Genomic DNA, 15,334 nt, shown 5'->3' on the forward strand with positions numbered 1-15,334 from the left:
GTCCTGTTTTGATGCTGTGGATGGAAAACAGTGAAGTAGTCTAAACGAAGCGGGCTTGTTTATTTTACTGTCTTGAAAAGGGACAGGAAAATCAGCTGAGGAACAAAGCTTAAAAGGCGGCATTCCTTGTTTGTGTGCAACACACACACACACACACACATGCACAGAGTTCACTGCTAGTAATAAGGATAAAATTTAGATTTGGATGAATAACTGTTATTAGGAGGTTTGTGTATCTTCATTATCTTTATTAGACACATCTGAATGAAAGTATGAGAAAGAGGAACTGGCTGATAGGAGGTGTTAAGTGGGACGGATGTTACGAAAAGCTGATCTGTACCCATTACCAAAACTTCTTACTCAACAACTTTCCAGACTGTTATGAAAACAAATGTACTGTGCCAACAGAAGCACAAGTTTATCTCAACTGTAAGAACTAAAATGACCTTTTTTTTTCGTTCATGATACAAAGGAATGCCAACCTAAAGTGACAGAGAGTTCATCAACTTCACTTGATAGACGTCAAGTTCCAAACGAAAAATACAGCCAGTTAGTGGATGTTATGTGCTTCTTATCTGTTTGTCAGTTTTGGGGATGAGCAGATGGGTTATTTCCCTCAGACGGGTCTAACAAAGAGACAGGAGACACTTCTGAATCACAGGATGAGAACAAAACATTTCCTGACATGAGGCGTCTTTCTGCTTACATTCTGCCAAATCCTCAATTATTTATCTGACATGGGGAACTTAAAATAGCTTATTCATGAAAACATCACATCATACTGTCAGTGATCCATAATGGCTGCCATCATGGATCACTGTCTTACAGTACTGGCTGTACTACTGTGCTTGGTAAAAGGATAGTTCTTGGCAGTTTGTGGCTGATTGAAATAGTGGTCTAATAATTAATGGGGTAAAAACACCTCGATGCATGTTTTTTTCCCACATGACAGTAGTAATGCAAGGAATAATGGACAAAAATCTTGACCAGATAAGCTGCCAAGAATCTAAGTATCGATTACTTGTTGACGTCATCTGCTATGATGTGAGTCGCTTCCTGATGACGGTAATCAAATCGTTCATGTGATCTCAACATTTTCAGGACCAAAATTTCCAAAGTGTTGGAACATTTTACTATTAACTCACCTAAAAAGGATGCCTGGCATGGAAGCACACCAATTATACTGAAGTACCAGAGGCATGGCGGTTCTCTGGATGATGAAGACTCATCTCATAAGTTAGGTAACTCATTAGCAAGCTAGCTTAATGTTAAAAATCATGATTTGGAGGAATTAAACATTGGCTGTGACCCACATCATAGCCCAGAAGGATATCAATAACTGAAATATCCATTGTTTCACTGAACTTTGGCTAAATCCAGGAATACCCGATAGGATCAGTAACCAGTAGACTCTTTTTACATATAATAATCTGAGAGAGCAGAGACAACTGGAGGGAAAAAAGCAGAGTCGTGTACTTGTAACCCTCTAACCCTAACCCTATGATGAATAAGGATGGGTGTGAGTATTGACATTGTCCCGTTACTAAATCACTGCCATGTGGGCGACTAAGTAGTGAAGTCGTGGCCCATGTTTGGGTTATCTTGATGAAGTCAAGATATGGAAACAAACTATGAAGCATACCCCAAGTGGCGTGAGTGGTCATGAAATTTTAAGATTTTAGAAAGTTGATTGTAAGCACATGCATAAAACAACCTCAACCTAAATTTAAAAGCTAACAACTAAATAAGAGCCATTGAGCTGTTGTGCAGTTTACAATCTGAACAGTCAATTATTCATTTCAATATTTGCTAAATTATTTGACTTCATTTTTTGATCAAAATAGTCGTTACTTGCAGTCGTACTTGACAGCAGAGGTTAAAGTTTCATTCAAAATCCAGACAGCTGCATCATGCAAGCAGCACATTAGCAACACATCACATACTTATTAAAAAAAAGGCTTCCCCTGCACAAGATGATTCAAGTGTTACGAAGCTGAAGCATGATACTACAGATTTAGGAATGTGGCGTTACGTCTGCTGAATCAACATCCTGAATCTGTATTTGAAGAGGATCTGATCATTTTCGTCCCTGTTCTCCCAGTTTTGATCTTAGAATTTACCATTATTGAAACACATTTTAAATTTCTCAGGTTGCATTTCATTTATCAGAAAAATCCTGCACCGAAAATCATGTCTCTGAAATGTTGCATTACAAGTTTTTAATTTTTTTTTTTTTTTAGATAATTTTTTGGCATTTTTGCCATTATTACATAGGACAGATCAGCAGTGTGAAAGGGGGAGAGAGAGGGGATGACATGCAGCGAAGGGCTGCGAGCAGGACTCAAACCCGCGGTCGCTGCGGCACGGACAGTGCCATTATTCATGGGGCACCTGCTTTATCCACTAAGCCACCGGACGCCCCACAAGTTTTTAATTTTTGCCCGTAGTTGGGAAATGACAGACTGGTAACACTGGTGTAGTTCTTGTGAATCAGAGCTTGCATGAGAGACTTCTGATGTTCTTTCTCACTTAGGAACTGAGAGAGAAAAAAAAACTGTGAGTGTGCATGTGAACCTCGTAAAAACTAAAATCCATCTGGGGTCAAAAGGAGTGTGAGAGATTAATGCAGAGGCTTTTAACCCATTAGTGAGGAAGAGATAAGAAGGATGTTGCTCATGTAGACGCTCTTACCAATTTCATGCATAAATTTAGCATACGGGCTTTGCAAAAACCAAGAGATATTTTAATCATAAAATCTTTGCTAATCTTTGCAAATTTTTCAGCAAGATTAGGCATGGACTTGCTCATGGAAGATACACTGAGTGACCAAAACAAGAATACAACACTGTAATCCTTTTAAATTTTAGTCTGGCTTCGCTTGGATTAATTATCCTGTAAATTTATGAATTAAATGCAGAAATATCTGTCTACAGAGTATGAAAACATGAATATGAATCTGACTTTATTTAATATTTGGTAAAAATGTTTGCATTATAACAGCCGACTGCTGAAACTCCTGGGACAATTATTTATTTTTTCTCAATCCATGACCAGGGATCCATTTATCCAAAACACAGACCATTTATATCACAAAGTATTGCCCTGAAAAATTTGTTTCACTATTAACTGATTTATTGCGCCACACTGCCTACCTGTAGACTGGCTGCATCTCTCTGGCAATGCCTATTACCGCTCCTGGAGGAAACCGGTCAAATTCTTGGAAAAGGTCCCTGATGTTGGTCCTGTATTTCAGGTCCAAATCGAGCTGCACTATGCGCGTCAGACCTGTAAGAAGAACACAACATGCTGGTTAGGCAATATCAAACTACGAAACATAAGGTTAATCTAAACGTGTAAACTTCTAGAAGAACAAGCGGCCTCTGCCACTCCGTGTGAGTGAACCAAGTTTGATAAAAAACAAAAATGAGTTCTCTATTTTTAGAATTATTCCAGGAAATGTATTTCTGAGTCAACTGTGCCCATAGGTTGAAATTCTCTGATCACTCGCACATTATCCAGTGACTGCATAAGCACCTTTAAAAGTCCTTCCAGGAGGACACAGCGAGAGGAAATAGGGCAGCCTCTGACGACTCATTTTTGAAAAGCTTAACACAAATAAATGATTGCTTAGCGGTGGGCTTTCTGTATCTGTATTCTGTATCTCTATGTTGCCATTGACCTAGAATAAAAGGAAATTGCATTAAAATGAAATGAATGAATGTAGAAAGTTGAACATGACTAAAAAAAATGCATGTTTGGCAGTTATGAGCATTCATACAGTAAATGATTAACACCTTTGTTTGTGAATGAAATGTTAACAGCAGTATCCAGGATATTCAAGCCCTCATCTGTTCATTGTTTCAGCTTCCTATGTTTTGCTGGTAGGCATGGTGATGAAAGGATGGGAAACACTCAGGAATGGTGTGCCAGGGGCACAACGTGATTACTGAACTGATGAAAACACTTGTCAGCTTAAGACGAACTGTCAAAGATGATGGCCACTAGTTTGAGGGCAGTAAACGTTTATTGGTTTGACAACAACTGCAGAGTTGGTACAACAGGTGCTGAAAAACTTATAAGATGAGAGTACTTAAAAATCAGGATCTGTATGGGTTGTGTGCATGATGGGCCTTCAGAGCTTAGTTCAACATTATTTCAGATCTTTTTTCATTCTTCAGTCTTATTGAGATCCAACAAGTGTATATTTTTTTAGGTAATTATAATTCCAGCAGCACTAAATGTGTACCATAATACAGATAGAAAATGTGATTTTTCTTAAAAAAATTAAATTGTGTTGCTTTATCTATCCAACATATATAAAAAAAACATTTACCAGTAGGAAAAATCACGGGGGGGGGGGGGGGGCAAACATCACAGACTAAATCCCAATTTTGAAAAGAAAAAGAAAATCACAACTTTGGCCTCTACAAAGCCAACAACACTGCAAAACAAAAAAGGGTGTACATATAAGTATGGGAAATTCATAGCTGGACTACAAGTTTGTGCTGCAGATATTTGAGAGGCGATTCGTGCTGAAACAAGTGACACAAAAGGAAGACTCAGCAGTGTGGCAGCGACCTGTTTTCTGTGCTCTCCAAACAAGGAAGCTGCCATCACAATGCCTTCATGCACTGTGGCAACAGAGAGTGGCTCGGATGAGTAATCTCCGAGTGGTCAGCACTGTTTGTTTGTATTAATGGGGCTTAACTAGTGGGGGAATAACAGGAAGAGGGCCTGAAGTTGTTACAACACTGTGATGTGAGATCAATGACTCAACACAGTCTTGTGAAGGTGAAAGTAGGGCAATGTTTCATCACAGCAAATTATGATTCCAATTAAAGGGCTGATTTATATGTATTAAAAGACTCAGGTAGCTCTTGCTCCACTTTCTCACGTGATAGAAAAGCCATCACTCTCAACAGTATGGCTGAGCTGCATGTCTTCCACAAGTATTATGTTGTATCTAAAAGTGTTTTTGTAAGTATGGAGTTAGTCATTATATGAACAGTATTCAAAGACTAAATCAACCGTGTCTGCATTGCGGTTTTTACCCCCCAAATAAAGCTGCATGTGTCTGAGATTGATCACAATATTCCTCAAATTACAGACATGATTAACATGGCTGTAACGCCTCCACTGAAATTAATTGTCTGCTTTCATTTTCTGCAGATAAGGACATCTGACTTGTTGAAACCAACTGAGGTCTAAATGATGGAGAATACAACTTCCATCAAACTAGTTTTTTTGTAAAGTGTGTTTAAGTAAAAAAGAGCCTAAAGGGCTATAAGTTGCACTGATGCTCACAGGGACAAAGTCCATTGTTTCAAACCAGCCCTTTTCCATTACAAAACCATTTTATGATAAACAGAGGCACAAGAGTGATCTTGAAAACTGTGCAAGACAGATTCGGCATTAGCTGTCAATCATAGCCTGTATGAAATAATAGATGTAGCTACCGTGATGTCACCCATTGGTTTATGGACTCCTGTTTAGTAGCCACGAGCGGGGCATCTTGTTTTTTTTTTTTTTTTTTTTTTGAAGCAAGAAGTGACCATATTTGGACATGTGGCTGAAGCTGTGGGGGAGTGAGGGGTGGTTCTGACAGAAGCCGAGGACACCATCGGCAGCTTGTCACTCAAAGCTGCTCCGCTCAAATGTATGCATAATTTTAAGCCTTAATAAAAAAAATAAACAGCCAAGTTATATAAAATCTCAACCCCCGTACAGTAGACATGAATGGAGAAATTAGCTACAGAGACCAACACTGTTTTTATTTCTGTTGTAAAGCTGGGCATCATAACATGGGGGTCTATAGAGTGCCCCATGGATGACATTTTTCTGTAGGCCTACACGGAAGCTAATGTCGCCCTGGTTCCCTCGTCAAAAAGCCTATGGGATTTTTCCATTGGATTCTAGATCATTGCAGAAAATAAGCTCAGTGGTAAACAAACATTTATGATACTTATACGTTTTGCTCAGCAAGATAATCTTCAATAATGAACACCACTTTCAGGACTTTTAAGCCTAAATGTAATCACCAGAAGTAAAAAGCTAGTGCCAGACTAACATGAGCAACGCTGCAGTCACATTGTCACCACAAGGCTGTAACGCCATGCTTGGTGCGGTTCAGGCTGATGACGTTAAGTAGTCTCATTTAGCCACTTGGTAGCAACCACCTTTTTTAAGACACACAAAAGCCTCAAAGTTTGTGAGTGGGTTTTTTACTGATGTGTTTCATGTCTGTTAAGTCTCTTAAGCTTGTGTTAACTACTGACCTTACTTAAAACCCATTCCAAAAACCCATTAACTCTGAGATGAGGGAATCATAGGTGCTGAAATGGTAACTGATTTCTGCGTTTTAGGACCGATTCCTCAGGTTGTCTTTGGGGATGGACTTTGATTTGGAGCCAGACTCAAGTGGCCATTCACTGAACTGCAACTTTTGGCATCTCTGCGTTCGATTCATTTTTCAGCCTTGGAGGTTGTTGCTTGGTGTCAAATAGTGTATTAGTATTTCAGGCTTGATGGCTTTCGTGTTTATAAAAAAAATAGGTATGAGCCTGATCAGAGACAAGAGAGAGTGATGAAAAAAAGACAGGGTGCACTTTTAGTCATATCCTCTATTGCCACACTTACATCTTAATTTTGCGTCATTCCCTCTCAACAGAAATGAAAGGTTTCGAAGTTGAGACTTCCTGCCTGGACAAATGTCTTTCTGTAGTGCTGCCTGTCACTGTTGACTAATGCACAGCTGTTCTGTACTGTATTATTGTCCTTAAGTTTAACACTTAAAATGAACCGTTGGGTTAACCTTACATTTTTAAGTTTATTTCAATTACTTTTTAAATACAATTACTCAACAATGTTTTAGAGGTAGAATCAATACATTTTGACTATTTGGGGGTGAAGATTTTTTCTTTCTTTCAGGGGAGTAAAGTTTTTCAACTGACTTAGACCTGGGTTTACTCGTCTCCTCCTCGCAGCATTAAGAGAACTCAGATATTAGTGAGGGCAGATCTTTGCTGAGTTTAAGGTTTCACAAGGACGCAGGAACGAAATGGAAAAGTAGAAATAAATGATGTTAAAGTCAACCTTGGCCAGGTGCATGGGTGCTGAAAATTTATTGCAGGAATAATGTTGTTAGGATGGCTTAGAGCTCGCCTGAGGCTCTGGTCAAATCAGAATAAACCTCACCTCAGCCACAGTAACAAAACAACAGAGACAAGCGTTATCTAACATCACTTTTTTCAGGAGGAAAGTGGGTCAACCTCATTAAGTTGTAATATCAGTCTTGATGTGACCACTTACGGCTGTTTGTGAGGCTCATTGTTGTCGGCTTTCACCAGTGCTTCCTGGAAAACACTGTGGCTTTTTCAAAGCAGGGAGATCACTTGAAATTAATTTTCATGCTCATTATGTATGCAAAAGTTGATGTGTTTCCTGCTGCAAGGGAAAACTGTCTACTGCTGTTTGCAGCAAAAAGGATAGTCACAAGCTGCATTTACACAGAGATTGCAGTGTAGGGCCTTCTCCTCTGTGTAATGCCCTTGCATTTTTTTACCCAGAACCAAATGACAGCGACATGGTGCCGCTCCAGTTTGTGATTATACATTGCATTCTGCAATCAAAAGAGGCATGAGGGGCGTGACATGTCACCTCGCTCATGCGTGAACGCATCAGGCTCTCGTGCTACATATAATATATGCACCAGCAGTGCTTTCTAAATAATAACAAAGACATGATATTTCAATAACAAGCATTTATTGGTCCTGTTATATGGCATCTGATCTCATCCTCTGCTCTCCTCTGCACTGTCACTACACTCAAACAGCGTAATTAGGACTGGGCAAAATAAAGAAAATTAAATATTACATTTTTATTTTTTTTTTTACAAATATGGCAATGTGACGAAGGTTGACTATCGGAGCTTTCACAAAATATTTACCCTAATGAAATTTTTGATAGATAATCAATAGAAATGTGGATATAATGACTTGGTGGGTAAAGACAAATAAAACAGCAGCTAGAACATTCTACCAAGTTCAGAAAATGACATCACTTTACAGTCATGCAGCCTTTAAAACCAGAAAAAGACAACACGGTATTATGACACCAAAAATCTAAGATAATATCTAGTCTTATCTCTCGATATTGATATGACTTCGATGTATTTTCCAGCCCTTAATGTAATATGATTTCAGCTTGACAGATTTACAAAACCATGAACTTGAACTATGAAAGAGTAAGTATTGGTATTAGATAGACCTTTTGTGTTTTGTGTTTTTTGAAACTTTGAATCAAAGAAGGGATTTCTGTCTGATAATAGTGTTATTAGGTCTTACTAACTTTTTGAAAATGGTGCACATGTGCATTTTGGCATGTGTCATGTAAATTTAGCTCCAGCACTACACTCCACTCTCCCACTAATGTTCAACGCTGGCTGTTATTTTATATCAATAAATCCAGGGGGAAGAGTTATTAGCTCTGTGTTATCTGTTCTGAAGAAACAGGACAGGACAGGGTTGGCTTCTAAAACCAGTGTTTAGAAAGGAAACACACCATGTGTTTGAACTGATTTTTAAATGCTTTTATCACTAAAGCAAGTTTGTTTTTGGTGCTTTGCTTTGGAATTTCACCAGGCGCTGAGAGGAGGTGAAACAGATAGCTGTCAAGAGGCAAATAAAGATGCCTAAAAACTATAAATCTGCATTTTTGACATCCATCTGCTGTGATTTTAGCTCTGTGTGTCAAAAAATAGTAAAGCTACTACCTCGCTTCCAGCTATCATCTTTCTCACTTTAGCAAAGCAATTCACACATCAGCAGTGTTACTTCTACCTAAGGTGGAAAACAGAGGTTGAGCTTGTAGGAAAGACTCAAGTCTCAGCATGTTGACACCTCTAGAGGGGAAACAAAACATAGAACACCTCTCCATGAACAAAAACAGTGTTTCTTAGGAACCTTATCATTAATTGCAACAGGTTTCCATTGTGCACTATTATTTCTCATCCTCCAAGGATAGTTGGTGTGAGAACAGTTTGCCTACTTACTTCTTTTAGGCCTACTGCACATAGAGTATATCATGTTTAAATGTTTTCCCTTAGCAAAACTATTGTGATGTATTTTGAAAGCTGTGTTGTTACATATTATCATGTATTGACGGACTGTTTGTGTTGTGAGAAAAAAACAAAAGTTGAGTAAAAAATGATTGTTTTGAAGTGTTCTGAGTTTAGACTGCATTGGTCTGATAGAAATATAATACAGACCCCCCAAGCCTTTTAATTTCCCATTTGTATTAAGCAAACAATGTTCAGGCTGTGTAGCCGGTTGAAACCAAAGTGCTGACAATTTCCTCTACTCCTTCCTTCTCTTTTGACAACCAAATTAAACTCGCTGAAATCACAACATCTCCCACTTCACAAGTTGGAGGATGTTAAATTTCCAACCCTCCCACTTGCAGCTGCTACTTTTATTTATGGATATCACTTTTGCTTCACTTTGTCTTTAATCATAAACAATAATTTGTGTCTGCTGTGAGGCTTGCTGAATGAAGAGAGTTTCAGGGAAATAGTACCCCCACTCTCTCTTTGCTAAAACAACCACATTATGCCCTTTAGAGATAAAAGGATTCTTAAAATAGAAACACGTGACCACTTGGACACAAAGCAGACGGGTGGCACATGTGACTGATCAATAAGCATTTCAAGGACACAACGTGAGAGAGCATCAGATGCACACCTCCAGCTCATATGAGGGGCTGCTCGGGACAAAATAAAGAAACAAAAAACAAAACCCTTGTCATACAAAACACCCAATGCCACACTGGCAATAAAATCCAGTGAAAACAACTTTGTGCTTCACCAAAATTACTTATCAGAGCTGACAGCTGAGTGAAAACCAAAAACTATGTGAGTAATGTAAATGGCATGGTTTGATGTGCATTAGAAAACCTTAAAGAAAAACTGAATTTGACCACAGGGGCTGTCAAGCCTTCAAATGTGCACACAGAGCATCATTCTTTAGGAGAAAGCTAACAAAGAAATCTGCCTTCCAGCTCACGTAGAAGACTCTGATTCACAGTACTGCCTTGTTTATCAAAATAGTTTGAAGTATGTTACTGCTTAAAAAACTCTTCGCTTCGGAGTTAGAAACACTACACCATTTGTTCATGAAATGTCCACTCCTATTGAAATGTTTTATTATGCCTACATCAAAATTTAAAAAAAAACATACAGAACAAAAATATGACAAATTGAAGTGTTACAGTTAAAAACCTGAAATAGGACGACGCCCTGCTGTCTGTAAGACGGAGACTTCAGGTTTCATATGCGTGCCACTGATGACTATTGATTGAAAGCTCAGTGGTTTGGTTCATTTGTGGAGTGGTGCCCATTCTGCACATCCACTGAAGTGAACCACAACAGAGGGGAATTCTGCCATCAGTCAGCACCAACACAGGGGGCACTGAAGTGGGCAGCAGCGACAAAACACATCCTTCCTTCCCCTCTCCCCAGGGCCTCTGCAGCCTGCCACGTGCCTGTTAGATACCTGCCCATGCTGCTTTTTCCAGCTGTGCACCTGCTGTGCCAGGATAGGAAAGTGAGCAGCTAAGGGGAATATGTTATGCCAAAGAATAAAAGCAGGAAACTAAATTTACAGTAGTACATAGTAACATTGAGTATTTATGTTTTTAAAAAAGAAGCTTCTCTTAGATGTGATGTGTAGACTTTTTGAGAGAGAAATCTCCAGAAACACATTTCTAAAAACCTTTGCAATTAAAACTATATCTGTCTACATAGTAAGGATAAGAGAGACAAAAAGCACCAGTCATAAAAATAACAGCAATAACAGCAATAACAGCTGAGGTTAAGTTTAGACTCCATAGAGGTAATTTCAGCAGACACTCAGATCTAAAGTTACATCTGTGATGAAGAACTGACAAAGAAATGTGACAAAATGTGCTTTTCTTACTTTCAGGCATGATGTGATGCATGGCAACAGACAGGAAGAAGATGGCATCACTGTAGTAAGCCCCAGAGCCAGCGCTGAAGTGCTTCTGCATGGCCTCTACAATAGGGAACAGCTTCTGTGTGAGAGCCACCACGTCATGGAACAACACCTGCAGATCAGCAGCAGATCAACACAGTGGAGTCATGTCAGTATAACTGCAACAGAACAGGGAGATCTATGGGATTACTTAAGGTATCATTTTATGAGACTATTGGTACATACCGTCTTGGGCTTTTGTTGTAATATTTGTTCTTTCACATAATTTTTAAGCATCAATGCTCATTGCCAAAAAGACTATATTGAATACATTCACATTATATTCACATATTTGGTCAAAAGTACACAATATTTGAATCTTTCATTAACCAGCACTTTACTGCAGGTGTTTGTAAGAGGAATCTGAGGTTTATGAGACATCTTTCTACACAAAACCATTTGGGGCCAGATGCATAAAACTGTGCAGATTCTAAACTCTCAAACAGCATGTACGTACAAAGATATACATGCATTCTTTTCATCAGATTTATATGCCTGATTCAATTCTATTTATCTCAACTACTGTGGATCTGGGTCCACATGCGCAAGCCTCATTTCCACTCCCACAGTTGGCCATAAATTTCTGTAGAAACACCCTTAAACAACCCTTTGTATACCATTAGTTGTGCACTCTCCACCACCATTTGTCAGTAAGAAATAAGGGGAAAATGTGGCACCGTCAGCATCTGCCCAGGCTCTCCAGCAACATGAGACCAGCTGTCACAATGCGCAGCTGTGGCAATTAATGCTAGTACCACTAATTCATCACATTTCTGCAAACAATCATCTTACAGCTTCAGAAGTGTGCTGTGAGTTGTCATATATGCTAAACACTGAAGCCTGTGAGAATATTCTTTTAAATTCAGTGTTCTCACACATTTTCTTGGACACATTTTCAGATGACCCATATTTAAAAAGAATAGTTTCTTGACCCACATGCCCACTGTTTTTCCCACATGAGATTCAAACTCACTTCAGTCATAATTTCAGCTAACGGGCATACATGAAGTGAGAGACAGAACCCGGGAAGAAAATGAAAAACATACGTGATTGTAAATAAAATGTCACACATTGCCGTCTCACATGTTAGAGCTATGTTATGTCGACAGCTGCGGAAAAAATATTTCCCGCAACATTACATAACGTGGAAGGCTATCCATGGAAGATCAATGGAACAATTTCATTACATACACCGAAATTCCATGACTTTTCAAAAACTTTAAGTTATTTTTATAAATTCTATGACTTTTCCAGGTTTTCCATGACCATGGGAATCCTGTGAATTAAATATCTGTCCAACAGTGAGTTTAAACCCATTAACTCATTTGTGTGTGTCCTTTAAAATCAGGACAAAAAATGCAAGCCTTACATAAAGGAAAGGAAAGACTTCAAAAGTGGGGAGATTTGACCATAAATACTGTATATACGTTGACTCGGGAGATCCTGACTGTGGCTTGTAGTCAACTAAAGCACAGCTACTTGCCTTGTGGAATCTCTCAAATAAAGCTTCTACTGTGCACAGTTAGCCAGGAAAACAGTGGTATCTTACGAAAAAAAAGATACAAGAGTAAACAAGTTTGGGTTTTTTTCAAAACACACTAGTCATATGTCTTTTTAAAAGTTTTGACTACATGATGTATTATATTATACATGTAGTCAAAACACATGATGCAGTCTTACTGATCCACAACCCAAATCCATTACGGCGATAACGTCAACTTTCCTGCCTCTCAGTACTCCCCCTCTGAGCTTTAAATCACAAGACATCTGTGGGCCAGCGGCCTCTGCTCTGATCATGAAAAGCAGACATCTTTACAGATTACTGAAAGAGGATTTTTTTTCTCTTTAATATAGTAATCAGTGATTAACATTAAAGCCTTCCTGCAGGACAAAAAATAAATGTGTTGGTTTGGGAAAAACAGAATATGGCCTTCTCTGGTTAAGCCTTACATCAGTAAGTGTGTACGTTAGAGGTTTCAGATAAACCTGGACAATATGGCTGCTGTCATATTATAAATCAGGCCCATGTGCCTCGATGGGCAAACATTATCAAATGACCCCTGGCAGATTAAGGTAAGCTCTCTTTCGTTTGTGGAAATCAGCGCTGTCCTGGACTGCTGTTGGTAATGTGATGTGATGGCACATGAATCACTGCTGTGGGTATTAAGTGATATTGCTGAAGGCCTGATAAATAAATCTCAGTCCTTGGAAACACTGAATGAATGAACACCACAGGTGGCATATCATTTCAACTTTCTGCTCTGGTTTCCACGTTTCTATAAGCTAAATAAAACTTTCAACCAAAACCTAACACTCAGTATTTTCATCATGACAAACCAACTGCCAATCACAACCAATTAAAGAAGACAAGCAGGTAAAAGTAAAGAAAAGATTGTGCACAATTATGTGTTTCACTGTATAGAATATGACCTTGATGAAACCGGATAAACAATAACGACCTAGAGAAAATTGGTTGAGAACAGAAAAACATAAGTCGATCTTTTATAGCATGTGTATTTTTGGAAGATTCTTGCATATTTTATAAACTATTTAGTAAGACTTTGCATTAACAATTCATGGAGACAACTCAGCCAAACTAAGTTTATTACTTCCCCCAACTGGCAATAATTAATAATGAAACACATTCTTAAAGAATAGCTTGACATATTCCTAAAGTAGAGTGTTTGTTTGTTCAACATATGGTAAGTTGATACAAAAGACTCTTGCCATTTCTCTTTTGGGGTTTGTTTAAATTTTTGTTGCTTGCACAAGAAGACTTACTGTCATGTTGGTTAGATGTTCATTTAATTGATACAAAATGTATAAATGCAGCCATTGCTTGTGCACTGAATTTTCTACAATAAAGGGACAAGAACCACAAGAGTTAACAGACTAACCGAAATTAAAATCTGAGATGCTTGAACACACGATTGAAGCTCTGCTGTTTTAAAGTACCAGCAAAGTTCAAGAGCCTAAGTACTAGTTCCCATTTTATTTTTAGGTCCTGTGGTTTGTGAGGGACAGGTTAAGGAGCCACCCTTTACCAGAAGTTGAAAATGTTACACCTTTCAACCTTTGAGAAACAGCTATTCATTTTTTTTAACATAGAAATGGATTTAAATTGAATCAAAGGATGAATTAAGTTGCTTACTGATGATTGCTTAATATTTTATTATGCAAGAGACAGTGTTTTTTAACATGGCTCTACCAGGCACTGTCCTCCTCAGCCTCCTCCAACCCAGACTTTTCAAAGATCATAGATTATTGGACACATTGACAAGCGCAAAATAGCACAACAGCATTATTTATCTAGTGATGAAATAAATTCTGCTCTGTTATCTATACTTCTGATACTGATGGCATTCAGTGTATTTGGCCAAGTTATATTATTAGCCTGCAAACATAAGTTGACTTGAGGGGCTGAACACGATTGGCAGTCGTTGGCAAGTTGTACAGCTTTTAGAAGAAAATGTCCTTTTTTGACTTCTGTGAAAAGGCTTGCTGACCATACTTTACACTGGACAGAAGATTGGGGGGGGGGGGGCATTCATTTTCCATTCAGCAACATCAAATGCCTTTCTGTGGGCAAAAATCATGCATGCGTCTCTGAATCTAATCAAAAGCACAAAAACAAGATAAAACTTTACAAAGTAGAGTCAGAACACAGAGTACCTGTTAGCAGGACATTAAGATATTAGGGATTTGCTCCTTAAAAGCTGTGGTTCTGGACGCACATACAGAGTCCTGAGGCCCTAAAAGGCTGCTTATATGTTTTACAAATTGACTGTTTGTATTTACCAGTCCCTGCTAATTTACTTGTGATTTCCCTTTGACAGTTACATGAAATTAACATACTGTATGTATGTTTCCTCGTTCACAAAAATCCAGCTAACAGAGAGAGTATACTAAACTAGGAATCATATCACATCTCCTGCGCTAATGACTGCACAGGCACAAAGCACATGGCTCCATTATGTTGTGTGAATGATGGTCAGCAGTAGTGCAGAGTGCGGGAGTGCAGCCTCTGGGAAGGGTGACTCTGAAGGCTGTTTGTTGCAAATGTCAAGTGGGTCTCTGCATTTATCACAGTTGAGAAGTGATGGAGGCTAAAATTCTTGCATAACTGCTCTCTAACCCTCGTGTTCTTTTTAGATAAATAATTAAAACGAATGAGACTCGAGATGAGCAGACAACATGCTCATATGCACTGTCCCCGTCAGCCCCGGGAAGTCCCCGTCCCATCTGTAACTTTGGCAGGACTTCAGTGTCCGCTTCAACAGAGACAGAGG

The 15,334-nt window shown here is 38.7% G+C and overlaps 1 protein-coding gene across 1 annotated transcript in view; it reads right to left on the reverse strand.

Moving 5' to 3' along the window:
- Positions 1-15,334, reverse strand: part of xxylt1 (xyloside xylosyltransferase 1) — a 29,783-nt gene that overhangs the window by 11,576 nt on the left and 2,873 nt on the right. Inside the window, exons 2-3 of the mRNA XM_042484036.1 lie at positions 10,971-11,118; positions 3,153-3,285 (exon numbers count right to left, since the gene is read on the reverse strand). Coding sequence (XP_042339970.1) covers positions 3,153-3,285; positions 10,971-11,118 — 281 coding nt within the window. The remainder of the gene's footprint in view (positions 1-3,152; positions 3,286-10,970; positions 11,119-15,334) is intronic.

This window comes from Plectropomus leopardus, chromosome 3 (assembly GCF_008729295.1).
Source record: "Plectropomus leopardus isolate mb chromosome 3, YSFRI_Pleo_2.0, whole genome shotgun sequence".
NCBI lineage: Eukaryota > Metazoa > Chordata > Actinopteri > Perciformes > Serranidae > Plectropomus > Plectropomus leopardus.